The sequence below is a fragment of the Candoia aspera genome, chromosome 6, assembly GCF_035149785.1.
Source record: "Candoia aspera isolate rCanAsp1 chromosome 6, rCanAsp1.hap2, whole genome shotgun sequence".
In the NCBI taxonomy this organism is placed as follows: domain Eukaryota; kingdom Metazoa; phylum Chordata; class Lepidosauria; order Squamata; family Boidae; genus Candoia; species Candoia aspera.
Genome location: NC_086158.1, coordinates 25,209,984 through 25,234,337, shown reverse-complemented (window position 1 = coordinate 25,234,337; position 24,354 = coordinate 25,209,984). Strand labels below are relative to the sequence as shown.

Genomic DNA, 24,354 nt, shown 5'->3' with positions numbered 1-24,354 from the left:
AGCTTCCTGTCGGTCGTCAACACCCCCAGCTCCCCCAGGGACGAGTCCGTCACCTCTAGAATATCATCCATCCATCTTGCCCTTGGTCGGCCCCTCTTCCTTTTGCCTTCCACTCTCCCTAGCATCAGCATCTTCTCCAGGGTGTCCTGTCTTCTCATTATGTGGCCAAAGTATTTCAGTTTTGCCTTTAATATCATTCCCTCAAGTGAGCAGTCTGGCTTGATTTCCTGGAGGATGGACTGGTTTGATCTTCTTGCAGTCCAAGGCACTCTCAGAATTTTCCTCCAACACCACAGTTCAAAAGCATCGATCTTCCTTCGCTCAGCCTTCCTTATGGTCCAGCTCTCGCAGCCATATGTTACTACAGGGAACACCATTGCTTTAACTATGCGGGCCTTTGTTGTCAGTGTGATGTCTCTGCTCTTAACTATTTTATCGAGATTGGTCATTGCTCTTCTCCCAAGGATTAAGCGTCTTCTGATTTCCTGACTGCAGTCAGCATCTGCAGTAATCTTTGCACCTAGGAATACAAAGTCTTTCACTGCTTCTACATTTTCTCCCTCTATTTGCCAGTTATCAATCAAGCTGGTTGCCATAATCTTGGTTTTTTTGAGGTTTAGCTGCAAGCCAGCTTTTGCACTTTCTTCTTTCACCTTCATCATAAGGCTCCTCAGTTCCTCTTCGCTTTCAGCCATCAAAGTGGTATCATCTGCATATCTGAGATTGTTAATGTTTCTTCCAGAGATTTTAACTCCAGCCTTGGATTCCTCAAGGCCAGCTTGTCGCATGATGTGTTCTGCATACAAGTTGAATAGGTAGGGTGAGAGGATACAGCCCTGCCGTACTCCTTTCCCAATCTTAAACCAGTCCGTTGTTCCGTGGTCTGTTCTTACTGTTGCTACTTGGTCGTTATACAGATTCTTCAGGAGGCATACAAGATGACTTGGTATCCCCATACCGCTAAGAACTTGCCACAATTTGTTATGGTCCACACAGTCAAAGGCTTTAGAATAGTCAATAAAACAGAAATAGATGTTTTTCTGAAACTCCCTGGCTTTTTCCATTATCCAGCGGATATTGGCAATTTGGTCCCGAGTTCCTCTGCCTTTTCTAAACCCAGCTTGTACATCTGGCAATTCTCGCTCCATGAATTGCTGAAGTCTACCTTGCAGGATCTTGAGCATTACCTTACTGGCATGTGAAATGAGTGCCACTGTTCGATAGTTTGAACATTCTTTAGTGTTTCCCTTTTTTGGTATGGGGATATAAGTTGATTTTTTCCAATCTGATGGCCATTCTTGTGTTTTCCAAATTTGCTGGCATATAGCATGCATTACCTTGACAGCATCATCTCGCAAGATTTTGAACAGTTCAGCTGGGATGCCGTCGTCTCCTGCTGCCTTGTTATTAGCAATGCTTCTTAAGGCCCACTCAACCTCACTCTTTAGGATGTCTGGCTCTAGCTCACTGACCACACCGTCAAAGCTAGCCCCGATATTGTTATCTTTCCTATACAGGTCTTCTGTATATTCTTGCCACCTTTTCTTGATCTCTTTTTCTTCTGTTAGGTCCTTGCCATCTTTGTTTTTGATCATACCCATTTTGGCCTGGAATTTACCTCCGATGTTTCTAATTTTCTGGAAGAGGTCTCTTGTCCTTCCTATTCTATTGTCTTCTTCCACTTCCGCGCATTGCTTGTTTAAAAATAATTCCTTATCTCTTCTGGCTAACCTCTGGAATTTTGCATTTAATTGGCCATATCTCCCCCTATCACTGTTGCCTTTTGCTTTCCTTCTTTCTTGGGCTACTTCTAGTGTCTCAGCAGCCAGCCATTTTGCCTTCTTGGTTTTCTCTTTCTTTGGAATGTATTTTGTTGCCGCCTCCTGAACAATGCTGCCAACTTCTGTCCATAATTCTTCTGGGACCCTATCTACTAAGTCCAGTCCCTTAAATCGATTCCTCACCTCCACTGCATATTCCTTAGGAATATTAGTGAGCTCATATCTAGCTGATCTGTGGGTCTTCCGTAATCTCTTGAGTCTGATCCTAAATTGTGCAAGAAGAAGTTCGTGATCTGAACTACAGTCAGCTCCAGGCCTTGTTTTTACCGACTGTACAGATGTCCGCCACCTTTGGCTGCAAAGGATGTAATCAATCTGATTTCGGTGTTGTCCATCTGGTGAAGTCCATGTATAAAGCCGTCTCTTAGGTTGTTGGAAGAGAGTGTTTGTTATGCAGAGTGAGTTGTCTTGGCAAAATTCTATCAGCCTATGTCCTGCTTCGTTTTGTTCTCCCAGGCCATACTTACCTGTAATTCGAGGTGTCATTTGACTGCCCACCTTAGCATTCCAGTCTCCTGTGATGAAAATAACATCTCTTTTAGGCGTGTTGTCCAGTAGGTGCTGCAGATCCTCATAGAACTGCTCTACTTCAGCTTCTTCAGCATTTGTGGTTGGGGCGTATATTTGGATCATTGTGATGTTAGATGGCTTGCCCTGAATTCGAATTGAGATCATTCTGTCGTTTTTTGGGTTGTATCCAAGCACTGCTTTAGCCACTTTACTATTAATTATGAAGGCTACTCCATTTCTTCTGTGGTCCTCTTGTCCACAGTAGTAGATCTGGTGGTCATTTGATGTGAAGTGGCCCATTCCAGTCCATTTCAGTTCAGTGACGCCCAGGATGTCTATCTTTAATCTTGACATCTCACCAATAACCACATCCAATTTGCCCTGGCTCATAGATCTTACATTCCAGGTTCCAATGCTGTGTTGATCCTTAGAACATCGGATTCGCCGTTCACCACCAGCACCGTTGGCCGCTAGCCGTCCTTTCGGCTTTGAGCTAGCTGCGTCATCACGTCTGGGGCTAGTTGAGCTCATCCTCTGTTCCTCCCCAGTAGCATTTTGATGATCTCCCAACCTGGGGGTCTCATCTTCCGATGGTATACCGACATATCTCTGGTTGTACTGATCCATTTAGTTTTCACGGCAAGAATACTGGGGTGGGTTGCCATTACCTTCTCCAGGGATCGCATTTGGTCTGACCTCTCTGTCATGACCTTCCCGTCTTGGGTGGCCCTTCACGGTTTAGCTCATGGCATCATTGAGGTGCTCAAGCTCCAGCACCACAACAAGGTAATGATCCTTTGCTGAGGCATGTCCTGAGTAATAGATAGTAAATTCTTTGGACTGAAAATAGCCGTTGTCTGTCCAGTGTAATTCACTAATGCCAAGGAGGTCAATTTTTAATCTGACCGTTTCTCGTTTTACAATAACTAATTTACCTGCTCATTCCTCTGACATTCCAAGTTGCTATTTGTTGTATTTTTGAACAGTGCAGACCCTTGCTTTCACTATTGGTAGCATCAGCACCTGACGTTCCTACTGGATTTGCCCCAGGAGCATCATAAAATCCAGAGCTACTTGCTATAGGTTCTTGCTCTTCCCCAGTCATTTGTTGGGTACTTCTGGCCTGAGGGTCTCACCATTGGGCACCATATCGAAATCATTTGAGAGCCTTTTCATGGAATTTTCTTGACAAAATTTTTTGCAAGGTAGGTTGCCAGGTCTTTTCCAGTGTATAAATGCAGGACCAGAACTGGCCCATTATATTTTGCTACCTGAGGTAAGGGACAAAATAGTATATCCTCATTCCATGTCCAAAAATTGGCTGGACTGTGAATACTGGAAGGTATTTAAAGAATACAAAACAGATTATGTGCATACATGCTTAGTATCCCAAACTTTTACTGCCGTTCTCTGCCCATCAGCATCTACCATCTGTCTCAATTAATGACAGGCCTGGCCTGTACAGAGAAGATTGGGCAGCAATTAAGGAGACAGAATTTAGAGATATTAGAGTAGCTGTCATCTAACCACAAAAACAATTTCACTGAAAAGAGATATTCTAGTCCAGCTAGCTTACTCTGACACTACATTTGTTTTAAGAGACCTACTTGCTTATAAATTGCATGTCAACCTATCAGCCTTCTATTGCTGTTCCTCAATTTTTGTCTTTAGACCAATAAACTTTTCATATATAACAAGCAGCATTTATTTTTATTTGTAAATTGTTTTACAGGGTCCAACAATTGAACAGGCTGCTATTTTCGCTCAACAAGTCTGCCCTTCTTCTCAGCTAACACAATATCCAGGGATACAGCAATCACAGGTACAGCATCCCTCTTCAAAATTGACCCATGTGGGGTTCAGAGAAATATGATGATGGAGATGGTAATCTTGGTTTTACAACGTTTGAAAAATATAAGTGAGTCCTTAAAATGGCCAGTCTCTTTTATGACCCCCCCTTACTCTGAGATTAACCTAAATACAAATGAATGGCCTTGCCAAGTTGCTGTAGTCAAGCAATAACCACTAATAGATATTATTTATGAGAACTAATGTCTTTATGCAAAAGCTATGGGCAACACAATTGCAGCAGCTGAAAAATAATATTACCATAACCATAGACATTTCACCCATTTGCACCTAAACTGCCCTACAAAGAGGCACCTACTTTTCCACCTTTCCTTTCTTCCACATCATCCAGACTTTCTGCTAAACAAACAAACAAAAAAGTGGAATTGAGACAAAAGCCATAAGCATATATAGAACACCCAACTGAGCCTAGGAAAGAAAATGGGATGGAATGTACATATTTTGGTGTTTGGTTCCTATTTCAAGTTATAGTATTTTAAAAACTTTTTTAAAACTAGTATAGGATAGAGTTTTAGAAAAATAAAAGTCAAAATAGTGTATTTTGAATTGTTTTCCATACAGACAATTCCTCATGGCTATACAATGTATAGTACTCAGATGTCAATGCAATCTCAACAGACTGGGGGTATAGTTCTTTCACCTACCTACAATCCTAGATCATTCCAAGCAACTCATTCCAGTCCAGTTCTAATGGAAAGGCTAAGGCAGATGCAACAGCAGCCAAGCGGGTACATTCATCAGCAAGCAGCTGCTTACCTTCAGCCTTTAGCAGGCAACCAGCGGTAAGAGGTTCAATACTCCTATAATTCAGGAACTTTGTTAACTTGATGTTTTGTACTGCTCTGGAAAAAAAAAAGTATTTTTCATAAATTCTGGCTCAAGAACATCACTGGATTCAAAGGAAGATGGTGTAAACCATCATCATCCAATCTAGTTCCCTCCAAATCACTTGGACTTCCAACTTATCTTGAAGGACCGAAAAACTGAGAGTTGAAACTTTACACATCTGAAGTGGATCAGATTGGGGAAAGCTGATATGAGCAGTTAGCCCCGGACAGGCAAGTTATATTTTATACAATTTCCCAAGTCCTACTTTGCTCTGAAGTACTGTACATCTAGCTGCAGCCAAGTTCTCAGACTTTTTATTGCTCAGACTACATAGATTTAAGCCAATACTAAATATATTTGAAAATCCTCTTGTTTCATAAAACATTACCAGTGTAGCCTCAAATTTGTATCTACAGAGCATAATTTAATAAACATACTGTTGTGTAATTTCCATTCATTTAGTCCGTGTTTTGGAGCTGTTAAATAGACCTCTGGAAATTATAAACTAAGTGTTTCTGAAATTTGGTAATCAAAAGTTCCTATAGACCCATTTAGTCATTCAAAAAGAGAGCATATTTGTGCTTTTTAAAAGCAAAATATTTCTAAATGTCTGATTCCACAAAGCATCTTTCTAAAGCTGTAATAGCTATTGTTAAAAATCTGTGTATTCATACTTTTTTGAAAGCAACCCTGAGGCAGTGGAACAGCTGTTTCACTTCTGTGTCGATGAAAATAGCAGTTCTTGTTCTTAGGCACATTCTAACCCAGATTTAACCCGGGATAAAAAGATAGACTCTTCTGTGTTGCAAACCCTTCTGTGACAGGCACTTCCATCAATTAAGCATATGACTGTGCTTAAATGGATAGAATAGAGGCATCTAAACTCTATTCTCCCCCTGCTGAAGGAACTGACGGGCAAGTATAGGTTCAGCTGCTCCATGGGGGAATGGCAAATGTTGCACCTGTTTCTGCCCAAGTTGTATCATTCAAGGATATCATGAAAAGCATGTTGAAATCTTAATGGTATATAGTGAATAGGAAATAATGGATTATTCTACAAAAGAAAGCACATGTCTTCTCAGCTGCAAATAAAATTTTCATCAAAATTATTTTTGCTCATTTTTTTTTCCTAAAGTGACTTTGATCTTCTGCTGAATGGAACATTAAGATCTGAATGTACTAGAATGGAATATTACTGCTGCTTTCAACTTGGAATCATGTTTAAAGCATGATTTCCCTGTTATTCACACTAATTATTTTTGCAAGTTGTAAAGCAAAAATTGCACATCTTTGACTTGGAGTTCAATTTACTAATTGATACTTGCATGTACTTATTACATATAAGCAATGAATATGAATTATAATTGGCTGTACCATGTACTTGAAAAAAAACCCTCCATCTTCCAATTCTGTTCTTCACAAGTCATAACTGATATTTTAACAAGTTAATTGTAACAGGGTAATGTGTCATGTTTCTCTGGCAATAGCTGAACTCTATATCATGTCTGCAGAAAGATATGCATGAAGCTTTTATATTTTATTCAAATAATTTTGGAGTAGATGTAAATCTCTTGAGACCTTAATATAACCTGAGACAGACATAATATATTTAGCTTAATGTATCATCGCTCAGCTCTCAGCTATCTATATTTTTAGATGAACTGATTTATACTTCCATCTTAAATATGCAGATTACTCAATTGTCTTTCAGATTTTGTTCTCAGAGTTGAAAATTGTTGACTGGAAAACTGCATGTAAAATATATATATTGTGAAAAAAAAGTGTGCAGAAACCATGCACACATACTTTAAAACACATTTGCAGACTGATGTGGAAATTGGACAGAAAAGACTTCTGCAATGGAATAATTTTCTATCCTATCATGCAGTCTACTATATATTGCTTTTGTGGAAGTCTTTTGATATGAGTAGGAGTTGCATACAATACCAGTTCTATTATAAGCCAGAATACAATTTAGAGAACCACAAATTTGGGGCATTTCTTTGTTAGAAGCAAAGTCGTCCGAAGTATTTTTCCCTTTCAGTTAATTGGAAAGAATGATATCTCGAAGATGGCACTACTCACAGAAATGTAAGAATACTAAGATATATGCATATTATTATTTGTTGTATTTATATCCTGCCTTTTCTGAGAGAGGTCAAGTTAGTGTACATGAAAGTCAGCCCTTATTTCACTTTTTCATTTTAATTTTCATACATGCAACCTATGTATTTTTTAATTTTTCTGCCTCTCAGTTCAGTTCACCAGCCTTTGCAACAGAATCACTTGGTTGGAGGGCCTCTGGATGCGATATCAGCCACACCTTCCCAGGCAAACCTTTACTCAGTCCAGATGTCTCAGGAACAGATGAGACACAGACAACAGCAAATTCGGCAACAAAGATTCCTTCAGGTTTGAGAATTCTCTAATTTTATTTGTTAAAAATGATTTTTATTATGATGATCACAGTGATCATAGCAAAGTATTTTGAACAGGTAATGCTCCATTATGTCAATACAAATAGTCTACCCTGAAATGCCTATTCAGAGTGGTAGTATCCTCCTCTTAGTCAGAGACCTTTCTACATGAGCACCATTTTCCATTACTTATCTTCACCATTCTTCATAAAATAAAATTGGAGAAGCCTTTACCCATAGCAAGGGGTCAAAAATTAAAGCCCTTAAAGGTTCTAGTCCAGTTTAGCCCTTCAGGAATGCACTTTGTGAAAATGGTACCCGGGTTGCAACTACTTAAAAGAGGGATGATGTAATTTAGCCTTCAAATTATTTGACTAGAAGTGCTAAAGTTTAACAAACCTGGGATATATGCCATCATATAACACCCCTGTTGGATTCTGCATAGGACAAATAGGACAGACTTTGGGCAAAAGAAGTAATGGACCCAGGTTTGACTTCAGGAGTCAAAACTAGAACGAAGTAACTGTAGAGAGCCATGGAGATGGCCTTGAAGGGAAAATTCAGAAGCCATTACAGAAGCAAGGCTTACATTCCTTAAGCTCTGGGAAAGGAGATAGTATCAGGAAGAGGCCCAGGATGGCTCCTCCCTGACTCAGTGAAGGTATAAGAGGGAGAGAAGGTAAAACAGCAGATTTGCAAGAATCTGTAAATATGGCCTAGCTCAATAAAGTAGAGTTATAGCCTTTCAGCTTCTTTATCTGATCTACCTCGTAGGGTTGACAACACTGATATCAAAGCATTCCCAGGACACACTATGCAGGCCTCAGAATGGAAAAAAATAAAGTTTAACATTACCCCTGAGGTGTGTGTATGTCTACATAAGTTTCCAATGTTTTCCTTCCCCTATCCCCAGAAGGATATTTATTAGTACTACAGTAAATTCACATACATCCAAAGTTTTCAGACAATCTCTAAAGATCCCAACAAACATAATGGGTCTTTAACACATTAAAATTATTAATTGATAAGGTCCTGGTAATCTGACTTACATATGAACTGCATCTGCATAACCAACCTCCTCCCTCACTCCAGTTTAAATCCTACATCTGTCTAGCCACTCTGTGCATCTGATGGAGTGGGTTACAACTCACAAAAGCTTATTCCTTTTAATAAAATTTGTTGGTTGGAAACAGTGCTGCCAAACTCCTGATTTTTTGCTACCATAAGCTACCATAACTCTTCTTCTGCAATGTATGCAAAGCCCATGAACTGTTTCACTGAACTATATAGCTCTCCCTATATGTATGTCTACATAAGTGTCCAATGTTTTCCTTCCCCTATCCCCAGAAGGATCTTTATTAGTACTACAAGTTTAACAACAGAAGGTTGTGGAAATGTATAGATGATTTAATTAGAACAACTGGACAAAGGCCAGTGAAAGGAAAATTAAACCCTGATCATTTTGGGAGAAATGTATTAAGCACCACAAAGGTAGCTGTTGGAGGAATTCTAAAATGCAAAATCACAGGTTGTGAAAAAGACACATAAGAAGCGATGTTTCCTAGAGCAGAATATTACTATGTGTTCTCAAAGTAGGGGTGGTAACCTGTGGCATATGTCTAATTTCAAAAGCTTTCTGTAAATGATCAGTTCAACCCTCTGGCAAGTCTCATCTGTCCCTCTACTAGGCTGGGAGGAATAGGAAAGAGTGAGAAAGCAAATGGGTGGGGGAGGGAAGAGAAAATTATTGTCACAAGAAAAAAAAATCTGGCTTCTCAAATGCCAGCTTTAGCCCCTAACAGTTTATTTACCCACCATCTACAAGATTTCTCATCCTCTGAAAGGATGGTACTGTTATTGCCTTTCTATAACTGTATACACTGAGAAGTTGCAAAAACATCCCAAAAGAAGATAATGTCCATATTGTTACAAGGAAAATGACCTTAACTTGTTCAGTAGGAATTGAGCTTGACTCTCAGGAAGACTATACCTTTTTTAAAAAATGGTAAATAGTATTGCAATTGTTTTCCATTTTTTTCTTTTCAGTTGCAGCAGCAGCAGCAGAATCAGCAGCAAATTATTAGCCTTCAAGCAATGCAGCCACAACAACAATCTTTCGTAAGAAGAATATTTATAATAAACCATATTCTGGGGCTCTGTCCCATTTCACAATATGGAGAGCTCAGAGGGTTTAAAATAGCATGTCCCAATACTACTATCCATTTCCATGTTCTTGGAAAAAGGTAGAACTGATGTAAGAAGTCACTCACATTAATAATAAGAGCGAGGTGGCTTTGCATTTCCATTTCTGGTTCTCTTATCTAAAAAAATAGGCTACACTATGCCAATTTTCTACTGTAGAAAAAAAAATTCTATGTAAATATTCTAATACAGTATTTATTATTTGCAATATTACCCAGATAGTGTTTCGTACATTTAGGAAGTAGATATTCTTCATCAAACCTGAAACTTTATGATTGTATTTGTGTATATTGTTCTATACTTGCACAAATACTCCATCTAGTGGATTAATTTTCTTTAATTAAAATTTCACTACTAGTCTGTTTAATCCAATGTACAGCTGTAATAAAAATACATTTGATTTTCCTCCTGATGAACCATGTTATATTACTGTGCTCCCCTCTGCCCTCTATGCTTGATAAATTCTTTACTCCGGGTGGAAAAGACTTATTTGTTCTGCCCCTCTTAGAGGGACTAGATTAATTTATTTAAAGATTCTCAGGGGAGATGCAGGAGGGGTCGTAAAAAGAGGTATGTCTGTTTTTTACTTTGCAAATGTTCCATGTGCTATTATTACTGAGAATAAAGTTTCCATCTCTCCTACAACTTCAGCACTTTATAGAATAAACAGATAGCAAAATGGCAAGATGCTCATGCGTGATCTCCTGGTTATTCCAAGAAGTGCTAAAGTTATGGGAAGTAACAGAGCCCAGCAATTCATGCTGCAAGTACTTAGGGGGCATTTTTAAAGTTAAAGAAATAGATCCATTCCCTTTAGCCAACTTGTATGTAGCAACATCCAACTTCTTCTACCCATTCACTGAGAATGTCCTTGTTTTATTTTCTTTTTAATTTCTCACACACATATCTAAACAAATGAATATAGATGCAATGTTAACAAATTTCATTATTTTGGTTTAGGGGATCAGATGAGAAGCATTTCATGTATAAGAGATGAAAAAAAATTGCAAAGTATTCTTGGGCAATTTAGCTGTGAAAATCATGATTTATTTATTTATTTTTTGCCAAAGTATACGACTGGGAACAGTTGCACAGTTTCTAAAGGAACAGAAAAATGTCCACATTACCATGTTGCCTTCACAGTTCATCAATGGCCAGAAAGTTCAGTTCTGAACTTTTCAAAAGCAAATAACTTTTAGAATCCTGGTTTTAATCTACTGGAATGAAGTAAGTGCAGAAGATAGTTGCCTGATGAAAACTTGAATGTTTCAAAGAGAGAAGATCATGTGGAATAGAATGCAACTGGATAAGCAGACCATCTAGGATGTGAAGATAATAAAATCCTGAGTGAAACTCAGGGAAGTAAATCACTAGCTTAGTAGAAAAGCAGAAATGGAGAACAGTATCAGCAGTCAATACTGAGTTAATGGAGAGATGATGAAGAACATAGAGGATATTTTGCTGACTGCACTTTTTTTTTATCTGTTCAATCATGTCCAATTCTTGGAGACTGCCTGGACAAGTCCCTGAAGTTTTCTCAGCAAGATTTCAGAAGTGGTCACCCAGCTGGCTTCGTGCCTAAGGCAGGACTAGAACTCACAGTTTCCTGGTTTCTAGCCTGATGCCTTCACCAGTACACCAAACTGGCTTTCACTGCACCTTAAAAGGAGCCATATATCTTTTGTAAATCCAATATAGGAAAGTTATCCAGGTCACTCTTTTGGTTTGTTATTTGTATATCACTTTTAATTATTAAGACATCAGCTGGTTTCATTTGTATATCCAGTGTAGCATCTTTTTCCAGATCATTCTTGTAGCCTGTCCTTTTAAAATCCACTCTCAAATCTATCTCAGTCTTGTCCACTAAAACTTGTTCCTCCTCCATAACAATTTTCAAACACAGCCTATCTATAATGGCAGACACTCTTAAAGTTAACTTCTGGGCCCATTGCTCACAAGTATCCTTCAATATGTCCAATGTTAAAGTATTTTGCTCTATTCTGTATTAGTAAATCAAATTTGTGTTCTTTAATTCCTTTAGCTCCTTCTGGTTCCCTCTAGTGTCCAACCTTCAAAGTCCCATCCTATCTTTTTTTTTTTTAAGAATTCAAAACAATAGCATTTTCCCATGGGAAGGATTCTTATAATTAATTTCAAAATCTTATTTCAAATCCATCTGAACCCTTAGTCCATTTGTAAAGTTCCAAAATCAGCATTCTTATCAACCTTTTGCTGTTTATTCCCCAAAAATATTTTTTTAAAGTCCTTCAACTTGTATTTAAAACTTCTTTTGCTAAGGATTGAAGGAAACTCACCTGGTGCTGTAAAAATCTTGTCAATCCAAAGTTTCCTAATAGCTAAAAAGCAGTTAAGAAGCAATTTCAGAAAGTGATTAAGAAATGAAGCTTGACAAACTTTATGTCCATATAGGCTGCATTATGGCTGTGAGCTTGATTGCAATCCCTCAACATCCAGCCCCTCAACTCAGGAGCAGCCCACAAAAACCTCAATTCCTGCATCTACTCATGAGGAGCAGCTGTCTGGAGTACCAGTGGGCAATCTCACAATCTCTCCTTTTTCCAGAGAGACTTTGCTGGCCAGAATTCACTGTCTGGCTGCTGATCTCTGCCACAATGCTGTCCCCACTCCTTCAGAGACATGTTGTTCACCATGAATCCTCCCTGGTAGTCCAGCAGTACTTACTTTCAAAAGTTCTAACAGTATCAGGCACAGACCAAGAACATCCAGGAATCAATCCAGCCAAACTTCAGTTCTTTATTTGCTCACACCACATAGACAGAATCTTGCCAGACTAAAGCTTCTCTACCTAACCTAAAGGGAAATAACCTGGAAGGCTCTAGGGCATGGCTACTCTGAACCTCTTAGACTTCCCACATTCCAGCTCCAGACTGTGTTTTCTCTTATCTCACTCCCTTCCTTGGAATGTGCCCCTTCCTTCCTGAGAACCAGCTGTGTTATTGTAGTCCATCACGAACAGGTGGCTAAATGCATCACTCCAACCATCTATTAAAACTTGGCTCCTCTCCCAGCCACAGTCCATATTAAGAGCAACGGATGTTTTGGATGGATGTTTTGGATGGATGTTTTTCTCACCAGAAGGGAAATCCACCAGTTGCTTCACTTGAATATGCTATGCAGAAAAAAAGGAGAAAATCACCTATGGCCTTCTTACTGAGGCACAGTAGAGACCACCTATGTAGACAGAGCAAACTATGCCAGCTTACTATGCGCTGCCTCACAGATGAGGAAAGCAGGCAGTCTGGATGCACTCTGAGCAATTGTAACAAAAATTGTAGAAAGCATTGATCAGTGGTGCTCTTCCAAATCCTTCCCTTGCCACCCAAGTTCTGAATGTTTAAATGTTGCAACTTCTGAATATATTGAATGTTCAATATCATTTGCATTTTCCTCAGTATCTAGATGCTTTTGAATTTCACATTGAGTTATGAGATACCACATGTTCTTTCACAGAAACATTCATCTTTCACAACCTAGAATAATGAATGCCAATAGTCACAATATTATTTTACTTTTTTTTGCCAGGCTCATTTAAATGCCTGACAATCCTAACTGAATTCAAATTTCCATTACTAGCAATTTCAGGTAACTTTATGCTAAAATAAGTCTTTAAAATACGTAATTCAAGTATGAAACAGAGGCTCCAATTTTTTCAAGATTTTTTTTCTTCTTTTACAATTTCATACTCTGTACTAGGGATAAAAGAGAACCAAATGGAACTTTTCAGTTAGTTGTTATGTTGGCTTAGTTGCCCCAATACACTAAATTTTGTGGATTTTGCTTTGTTTTGAGCATACCAAATTGCTTCTGTAGGCAAGGAATTAAAATCAAGCTAGTGTAATATTGGAGACTCATCTAGTCATTTTGATTGGAGTCTTGCCCCTGTGAGCAGGTTATTTTTCTGAGGCCATAGCACTATAGCATTTGATCTAAATTAAAAGACTATATAATATGTTTATTTTATCTTAATCCTTCTATTATTTCAATACTTCATTTTGATTATTCTTTAAATTTATATCTAGGGTTTTACAGCTAAGCATGATCACTAGATATGTGTATATGTGTGTGCATGCGTGTGTATATGTGCTCATAAAACCAACTTTCGGTTGTATAAATTTTAGTTGGACTCTTTTGACACAGCAGATTACAATGTCTTTAAAAAAATGAATAATTTAAGTATTGGGTGTTAACATTTAAGAGAAATACTTTTATCACTTGCAGAGATAAAACATAAAGATTAAACAAGAAGGGGAAAAAACCAGAATTGCAAATGATTCTGATTTGTATTCATGATAACTTATCTCAAAATGTTTGACACTCTTTTCCTATCACAGTGTCTTCTATTCTACCCTGAGAGCACATTTTGGCTAGTCCACTCAAAACTCCTGCTTAGAGCTTATGAGACTACCAGACAGCCTGGATAGCATTCTTATAGCATTTCTTCCAGGATTTTGTGAGTTTAATTTTAGTCTTTAAAGTGCATTTGGCTTTAGTGAATGTGGACAAGTCCAAAATGAGATGGCTCAAGCATTTTAGGGTTTCCTGTTCATTTTCAGGCTTGTGTATAAGGGCAGTTCTGGTTTATAGTTGACAGATGATGGTATTTAATATCAGAATCTTTAATACATTGGCCTGATTCATACAGCACTAAGACAATAATGCAGATTGCATGTTTCTCATTTAGCCTGGGGTTAACACCCTGTAGGCTACATGCACTCCACCCAAATTGTGGAATGGCAGTATATTTAGTTAAAGTATAACTTGACTACACGGTTTGGTTTATGCATTAGCAGCATCAAAAACGAGTGAATTAGTATCATTATTGGTATATGTTTTGGATGATTGTTAGTCTATGGTACTTCTTTTAAACAAAGAGTATTGTTAAGATAAATATCTATTATTTATGACAATAATTGTGGTTAAAATTTTCAAAGAATATGAAGTGTATTTCTTATTGTCTTAAGATGAGTTTAATGTACAAAAAAACCCCCTACTTTATTGAAGATGACAGATAATGTTTTAAAAGAGTTATCAGTCCATCTCATTATGTTGGAAAAATAAAACAGGTAAGGGGGTACTTACTTGTCTGATATGGGCTTATCCCATTATTGCCCCATTTCGGTTTAATACCAAAATTGTTAATATATTATTACAAACATAAGTATGGCCTAAAGATGTGAATGTACATTTTAATTATATATCAAAACATAGGAAATATTAATTATTACTAGGTTTATCTTATAAATTAATTGTGTATTAATTATTACTAGATTTATCAAGCATGGAGTGCAGCATCTTTGATGTTGGAAAGGCAGTGTTATAATCTTGCATCAAAACATGCTTATTTTTTGTTCATGAACTAGCTCTCTTATCAATGGAGTGGAAAGAACTGATACAGTAACTGATAACAACGGAGTAGCAAAATCTGTACCCTACTTAATATCCCATTCACTCTTTCCTTTCACTAATTTCCCCAACTAAGATATGGCCAAACCCCCACCACCATAGTTGATGGGATACCATTTTTCTCATATGTTTCTACATTTCCTCCAAATAAGAAGCAACTTGAAAAATGAGAGGAAGAACACTCACGTCATCCTTTTTACTTTAGCTTGCAAGTCTGCTTTTACAACAAAATGATCAGAAGAGTATAGTAACTTTATACAAAAGAGTATAAACTACCTTTTAAATAAGAACAACTCTTATTTAAAAGGCCATCTATTTTGTTTCTGCCTATTTGGGCCACACTTGTACTCTACTGCTAGCAACCCCCCGTCTTTAGTTCACCATCCTGTACCTGTGTAATTCAGAGGTTGAGAAATTGTGTTATTTTAGATTTGGGTACCTGCTTGGAGGTAACAGTGATGGTGAATAGGAATGAGCAAAATGGACAGGTTTGACTCTGTTCTATTGGTCACTGAGAAGGTAAATTTACTATTTTTTTTTAATGTTAAATATTGCAGTTCCCAAGGCAAGGTTTGCAGCAAACGCAGCAGCAACAACAGACAGCTGCTCTTGTCAGACAACTCCAAAAACAGCTGTCAAGTAAGTATGTAGCATTAGATAAAGACACTTTTCCCTTTCTTTCCAACTGGGCTTTTGCATATTTGGAAAACAGTTACTGCCAATTCATTCTGGTAAATAATAAATCTGGCTATGGGCAGTTGCTTGAAAGTTAAAGAATGTTGTTAGCAATAAAACCTGTATCTTAAAAGTTGCAACATGCATGCATACCATTGTTCAGTAGGAGTGATTTTAAGTATTTCTTCTTACTTGCCATGAATTGTTGGTCAACCCACTTTTGAATCAAAGTAATTTTTATGTGTTTATGAAAAAAAGACTTATAGAGATCTACTCATCTGATTTCAGGATGACATAACTAACTAACTAATAACGTAAGCAACTAATATATTTATTACAGACCTGTACACTGACCTATCACAAGGCTCTGGCCAGTTTACAGCAGCAGAATCTTCAGTAAAGCAACCTATTACTAAACACAACAAGCAAAGATTTTCCAATTCAAATCCAACATACCAGTAGATTCTAAATACCTGTCTAAATAAGAGTGTTTTTACAACTTTGCAGAACTCCCAACAGGCTGAGAGCCAATCTATCTCAGGGTCAAGATATTCCTATCTGGGGCTTCTGCTTCCAGACTCATACTTCCTTGACCTCTTATGGGATGGAGATCCAAAGCATTTTCTGCCAGAATGGTTACACTGGATGGGCAGATTTTGATCAGAGTGGACAGGGAGCCAAGCCATATAGAGCTTTATGCGTTAACACTAGTATTTTGGACTCGGAAACCTATTGGCAATCAAATCAGTTCCTGTGATGCAGTTGTTATACCATTATAGCAGCATTCATAGGCAGCCATATTGTGAACCAAGTTTCCATTGCTGTTTCCAAGTAGCCTTCAAAGGTAGTCCCAAGTAGCGAACATTGTAATAGTCTAAGCATGAGGTGATAAGGATGTTAGATACTGGTGCCAAGGCTTCTTGATCCAAGAAAATTCATAATTGTACACCAGGAAAAGCGGGGCAATGCCCCCCCCCAAGCCATAGCTTTCACCTGTTGCTTGAGCAGGAGCCATGAATGAACCCTTAAATCACAGACCAGTTCCTTCAGGGGGAGTGTAACCCATCAAAAACCAACATAGGAAGCTGTTTATACATGAGCAGAACTTATTGCAAATAGATATTGTTTTATTTTTTGGTTGTGAGCCACCCAGAGTTTGGTACTACAAGAAGGGTGGCTATATAAATGCTTTAAATAAATAAATACATTCCATTTAAAATGGGACAAAAAATGGGGTTTTGTCCCATCTAGTTGATCATAGCCTCTGGACACTGAATAAAGACGTCCATAGCATCATCTGCTCAGCCAGAGGTCAATGTTATAACTGGGTATTATCACCATATTGATGATACTCTCACCTCATACTACTGGATGATCTCACCAAGTAGTTTCATATAGATGTTTAATAACGTGGAAGAGAAAGTTGAGTCCTGCAGCACCCATCATGGAGAAGCCAAATGCTGGACTGTTCTTTCCCCATTAGTCCATTCAGGAACCATCAGTGTCCCCAGCTGTAATGGGTGTTTCATAAGGATATAATGATTAATGACATTGAATCCCATAGGATTAGAGGGGGTACATTCCAACCAGGTCCTAATGAATGTCAACCACGAGACTGACAATGCAGCTTCAGTCCCAAGCTGAAATCTGAATCCTGACTGGAAAGGACCCAGATGGTCCATTTCATCTAGAATCCTTTGAAGCTGATACCCTACCATTTTTCCAAAATCTTCTCCAAGGAGTCATTCATCAGCTCCCAAGGTAGGCGGAGGAGGCATGAATCCAACTTGACAAGTTGTGTGGTAGAACTACCTACCAATCAATTGGGGAAAAGATCCTCAATTATTCTTAAAGCCCAGGACCATTTTATCTATAAGATACCTCAGGTGGACCATCCTAATCAGTTCTCCATCTTTTCAGAGGCCAGGGACACTAATCATTCTTATGTTGACCAGAAAATCATCTGACCAGGCAAAGGCCCTCCATCTTCACATCATGCCTCATCTGCTCTGAAATAAAGATGAGAATCGGCATATGACCTCCTGTATGAGTTGGACCAAAGATCACCTGGGTCAAGGCCATGGTTTCCATGGGGGCCATGAAATCTTGTGTCCATTCAAAACCCATTCCCCAAATAACCTCCACCTTGGGAGGTTCCAACAGAGAGATTCAGGAGCTCAGGCAGGTACAGTGTTGAGCCACAGGGTGGACCATAGCCAGTAGTACCAGCAGCTTATTCCTGCTGTCCAACTTCAAATACAGAGACTCACACTTGGTCCTCTGGGGAGCAGCACCTCTGGTCATTGCCAAAGCCTTTCATATTTTGCTTCTGATCTTATTTATTAATCATTGTTTTCCCACAACCTTAAATGACAGGGGAGGTATTACTAGCTGCATGAAGATTTTATGAGGTGAGTGGAACCAGAAAGTCCAGATTCTTAAGAGAGAGAGAGAGAGAGAAAGAGGGAGGGAAGAGGGAGAGGGAGGTAGAAAGAGAGAATAACTATTTTTTTAAAATCCAGCTTGGATGTGTGTTGTTCATTTTAAGTGTACAAAATTATCTTAGCAGGCAGCATTTAATGCTAAAGAAAATGTTATGATCCTTAGACTTCAAAATATTTACATTTTTCTTGTGCACACATTATCATCAGTTATCTTTGGATGCTGAAACAATAAACTTAATTTCTGTTTAAAATCAATGGGCTTTCCATCCTTCTCCCCACTATTTTTACCTGGAAATAAATTTTGGCATGTTGGCATGGGATTTTAATTTGGGTGACATTAAAGCATGCGGACGCGGTGGTGCTGCGGGTTAAACCGCTGAGCTGCTGAGCTTGCCGAGCAGAAGGTCAGCGGTTCGAATCTGCGTGACGGGGTGAGCTCCCGTTGCTAGTCCCAGCTCCTGCCAACCTAGCAGTTTGAAAACATGCCAATGTAAGTAGATTAATAGGTACCGCTTTGGTGGGCAGGTAACGGCGTTCCGTTTAGTCATGCTGGCCACATGACCACGGAACTGTCTACGGACAAATGCCGGCTCTTCGGCTTTGAAACGGAGATGAGCACCGCCCCCTAGAGTCGGACACGACTGGACTTAATGTCAAGGGAAACCTTTACCTTTACTAAAGCATGCTTATGTTTTTGCTCCTTAGGTAACCAGCCACAACAAGGTGTGAATCCATACAGTCATCCTTCACACTTCTGAATCTGAAAGATGCAAGGAAGACAAGGTGTTTGCACTGAAGAACAGGACAGCAGAATTTGTTGCACTAATTACTCCCGCCCCCCATTTGTGTACGTGTGTTGCCAATAATGTGAATATGTAGGAACTAGGTGATTTTATTGTTGTTGTTTTGCCTATAAGAAATTACAAATATATGAATTATGTGGGACTTAATACTGTTGCTGCAAAATATATGGATTTGGTGCTTTAAGAATTTTTTCAAGAGGATGAAAACTCAATTTCTTTTTGTGGAAGATTTTTTTTTTTAAACCTTCTTTATACTGCAGTGGACCAAACACTGACTAAAAAGGCACCTCTATTTATTTGTTTGTTTGTTTGTGTTTGTTTATTATTTAGTCATGCATGTATGTTTCCCCCCCTTTTCCTAAGTTGTGGTCAAATGTATATTTATATAACAATGCCATAATTTAACAACAATAAACTTGCTAAATTTATTTTTCAGTGCAAAATCTATGGCAGGAGATATGCAAAGAATCAAAATGTGATCTCAAAGCCTAAATTATCACTGTAACATTTTTCTCAGAGAAAAAAAATGTTAGCTGGTGCTGGAGATGACACAGCTGATTTCAGGCTACAATCTTAGTACAGTGTTACTTAATATCCACTTTCACTGCTACCATTTGTGCAATGTAAGTCATGCCCTTTCTCCAGAGGGCTGCAGCTTGCACCTTTAGTTAGACAAGAAGCATTGCGTCTTTAAGGTTTTTGCCTGTTTTCAGAAACTCTATCAAAGTTGTGGTACTAGGGCTTTCACAGCATGCAATAGATATTAAGATGGCTTTTTCCTATTTCTTAGTGTATGACTGATCCAAAACAATTTCAGGAATATGGTCTTCAATAGATAATACAAATGATTCCCACTAATATGAAGAAAAGAAAATGAGATATGTTAGGATTACTGCTTTCTCTGGTAATCCAGCACTCAACCTGCCACAGAATGTATATGCGTGTATGTGTATGCATGCATGCATGCATATGTGCACATGTGTACATGTGTATGTATGTATATGTGTGAAGGTATGTATCCATATGCATGTTTCCATATATGAGAAATAATCTATAAATAAGAGCCCTTTGCCTATACTTTCACATCTCGTTGGTTCTTTGTAAGAGAGGAAGATGTAGGGGTTCATGTCTTATTAAGTGCTGATCCAATGAAAAAACACTAACTGGACTAGATGATATTTGCCGAATGTAGGGCTCTCATTACCGAATGTTTCACATGGGGGAGGGAAAAAAGCTGCTATATAATGTCAACTAATATGTTAAGGAGGCATGCCTAGAATGTTAGCTCGGTGAGGAGGTGCATTTCGTAATGAATCATCACCCAGAAACTGATGTTATAGAATCCAGGTTTGGTTATCTCAGTGGTAGGTCCAATATTTTACCACCTTACCAATTGTTTGTAAGAACTAGGCTTCAGTTTCCTAGCCTTAGAAATAGTGGCTTTTTATTTTGTATGATAAGTATTCAGAAGTTAAAAGCTTTGAATTTATTTATGTAAATACATCTGTATTTACAAATTTGATGCACAAGCACAACTATATTATTCAACAAATTTATAACTCAAATAGAAACTATTTTTACTTTGTGGAAGTGATATTTGCTCATATTTGGGTAAAGAATAAATAGAAGAAACTGTTTTGTGAATTTTGAGTACTTTTAGAGTTAGATGCACAATTTTTGAATGTGTTTCACATAGGGCATATTTAAAATATTTGAGACTATTTTACCATGTATTCTGTAGGAATTATTAATTTCCTTGTGATAGGGTTACAGTAAGAATTACTGTGGATGAAATAATATCTACTAAGCAAATCAATCTATTGATGTAGAATAAAATTTGAATTGCAATATCAAGCCAATGCATTTCTATCTTCTCATAAGGATATGAGAATATTTAGGATAATAAATACTTTTGTGAATTGCTGTGTACACTGTGAAAACACTTAGGTTGCACATTGTGAAAAAACTGTTTGAAATTTCTTGTAATTTGAATGTATAGCATTATTTTACCTTTGAAATGAAACCATGGTTATTTTCCTTATTATAATCCTTTGTTTTCTTAAGAAAAAATTAACAGTTGTAAATATATTTTTTAAAATATTTGGTATTGCAACAAATTGCTGATACAGGTTTATATTCTTTGTTGTCATTGTGCAATTATAACAAATGCGGAATAATATCCATTTCTGTGCAATAAATTCCTGTTAATGACTGTTTAAAAAACATGAAAAAGGTGGTATACCCCAGAGCTAAGGGGTGGGGGGCTTGGGCCTCTGGTTTTGCTAAAGTTCATTTTTCATCTGGTGACAATCCATCCAATCCAGAGGTTGACAGATAGTCCTGAGATTTTACCATTGTGAGGAGTCTGGCTTAATAACCTGGCATATCATTAGGTGAAGTTGCTAAAAGGTGTATCTGAATTAACAGTATTCAAAAACATGCCCAATTGCCATGATAGATTCTACCAAAGCCCAAACAATATCCTATTCAAACATACACTTTTTAGATGTGGAATTTGAACGTGAAACTAAGAATTGCCTGATGCTTCCAACCAAGGCCTATTTTTGTTCTCTGTTCTGTTTCCTGTAGTATCTAGTCTGGAAGCTCTTGGACTTAATGATGGTGAAAGTGCTTCTCCTTTTTGTTACCAGTACTTGATAAATATCTGGCAAAATAAGCAAAAAATATTGATTATTGTTTAATATGTGAAGCCAAATATGGCTGCTCGAGTCTTCGTGAACCTTCAGAATTAGATTAGAATATGATTCATTTAAGTAATTCAGCTATTCCCAGTCTGAGCATATTCCAGATGTGCGAATTCCCAGAATTATCAGCAGTGGCCATGTAAGCAAGCAATTCTGGGAGTTCATATCCATGCATCTGGAAGGCATTCAGGCTGCAAACGACTGGAGTAATACATTTATTGATATTGAGAACTTCTGCAAAAGGCAGGGGACAAGTTATGGTTGCTCTAGATCAGTGTTTCTCAACCTTGGTGAGTTTAAGGTGGGCGGACTTCAACTCCTAGAACCAGCAGAGCTGGCTGAGGAATTCTGGGAGTTGGTCCACCTGTCTTAAACTCGCCAAGGTTGACAAACACTGCTCTAGTTTGTGCATCATACTGAATATTCTGTTTTAATTTTATACTGTGATTATAACAGAGCATTTCCTTTCTGTTTCAGCTCTGCCAATTCCAATATTGGAAATACAGAGCTCCTGTTATTGCATGAAACAGGCTCTGACAGCTGGGGTCTATGGCAAAGTTGGGAAGGGCTTGTTAATGTTCTGTATTTAATAGTACAGATTTAAATAAATCTATAAATAGCAGATTTATATTACACAATTTCATCAGATAACAGGTGTTCAGGGAAAGTCACAACATCTGATTGTTTTTTTTCTTTTATCCACATACAGGTAGAATAAATCTTGGTTTACAAGATATTTATTCAAAAAGAGGCATTTTAAACCACCTCATTCAAGGAGAAGAATGCCAGTGAGAATGTCAGCCTGAGCTTCTTGTTCATACCAGGAAATAATTTTCAAGAGCAAAATGCAAATTTCTTAAGAGAACCTTAAAATACTAGTTTTCTGCTGGTGTTAGGTATAACAGAATTAATGGAAATGTCAAGTAAATGGTTGACTTTGGCCAAATAACAAGGTTTATTCATTCTGATCTTTTCTCTTACCCCAGCATGAAGAGTAGGCAACTCCAATCCTTTAGCAGCTAACAGTGGGAGAAAAAAGTAAGTTGGACTCTTCGAGCAACACTATAGATCTAGAGTTGGACAAGTAGGAAAATTCAGAGTTTCTCTCTCTATATATACTCCTGATGTAAGACAAATTCAGCAAAAATTAATTATATCCTCCAAAGTAGAAGAAAAATAACATATATGTATGGCCTATATTCTAATGATGGCAAGAATCTTGGTTCACTATTGAATCTGATGATCAGGCAACAAAGTTCTCTTCTTCTCCTTGCAAAAGCACAGGTTTAATTATACAAAATTTATTTAAACAAAGTACAGCCACTGTTCACAGAATCATAGCACTGGAGGGGCCACTGAGTTCAATCTCCTGCCCAGGCTTTTCCTATAAATGATAGCCCATCCTCTGCTTGAACTCTTTTAGTGAACTTATCATCTCTTTGGTAATTGCTTCCACTGCTGAACTACACTGTTAGGAAGATATTTCTAACATACAATTGTAATCTGTTTTCTTGTAATTTTAATCCATTTTTCTTGCCCTTCTTCTGTGTGATACCCTTTTTGTTGTTTGAAAAATGTTATCAGTTTTCTCCTCTCAAGGCTAAACGTGTCAGTTCCTTCATTCTCTCTTAGTGGGACTTAATTCCTAGCCTCCTGTATCTTTACTGCCATTTTTCAGACCTGGTCCAGTTTCTCTGAATTCTTCTTAGGCTATGATGCCCAGAACTGGACATAGTACCCCAAATGGGGTCTTATCAAGTACTGATCAATACAGACATTACTTCTAGTGGTTTGGAAATGTTACTTATGTTGATGCAACTAACAATTGTCTTTTTTTCATCCACTTCACACTCCTGACTCATATTCAGTTTACAGTCAATTATTCTTGCAAGATCTTTTTTCACATGTACTATTATCAAGCCATGTATCTACTATCCTATATCTGTGCATTTGATTTATATTTCATAAATGAAGAATTTTTCATATTTTTTAGTTTTGTTCTATTACTTTCAGCCCATTTCTCTAACCTTTCAAGATTACTTTGAATGTTATTTGTCTTCTGGAATATTAATGATCCTTCCCAATATTGTTTCATCTACATATTTGATGTGCATTCCCTCCACTTCTTCATCGAAGTAATTAATAAAAATATCGATGAGTAGAGAACTGAGGACTAAATAGTGTGGCAAAACACAGGCTATCACACTTCACTTTGATGGAGAATCATAGACAAGCACTCCTTAAATAGTTTTTTCAGCCAGCTATGTATTGAATGCCATCCTACTGACACTCAATTAACTTGTAAATCTGCATGTCAGAGAAATTTCTCAAATGTTCTGCTGAAGATATTTCTACAGAATTTATATATTTTATTAAGGTAGTTACCTGACCAAAAAAATGATGTAAGTCTGGCAAGATTTGTTCTTGTCTGACTAACAGTAATTATAGTTGAAAACATTATTTTCAAGATGCTTACAGATTAATTTGTTTATGATCTGCTCTAGAATTTACTCAGATATTGATGTCAGACTGACTGTATATAACAGGCAAGGCAGGATCTGCTAGAAAGAACCATTATGTTGACAAAAATCAGGTGTCTTCCAGAGCCATCAGGT

At 37.7% G+C, this 24,354-nt stretch overlaps 1 protein-coding gene across 1 annotated transcript in view; it reads left to right on the top strand.

Annotated features, from left to right (window-relative positions):
- Positions 1-19,374, top strand: part of MED12L (mediator complex subunit 12L) — a 200,078-nt gene extending 180,704 nt beyond the window's left edge. Inside the window, exons 39-44 of the mRNA XM_063306563.1 lie at positions 4,080-4,173; positions 4,782-5,002; positions 7,304-7,460; positions 9,512-9,583; positions 15,670-15,751; positions 18,937-19,374. Of these exons, the coding sequence (XP_063162633.1) occupies positions 4,080-4,173; positions 4,782-5,002; positions 7,304-7,460; positions 9,512-9,583; positions 15,670-15,751; positions 18,937-18,989 (679 nt within the window). The 3' untranslated portion in view covers positions 18,990-19,374. The remainder of the gene's footprint in view (positions 1-4,079; positions 4,174-4,781; positions 5,003-7,303; positions 7,461-9,511; positions 9,584-15,669; positions 15,752-18,936) is intronic.
- Positions 19,375-24,354: the final 4,980 nt, after the last annotated feature.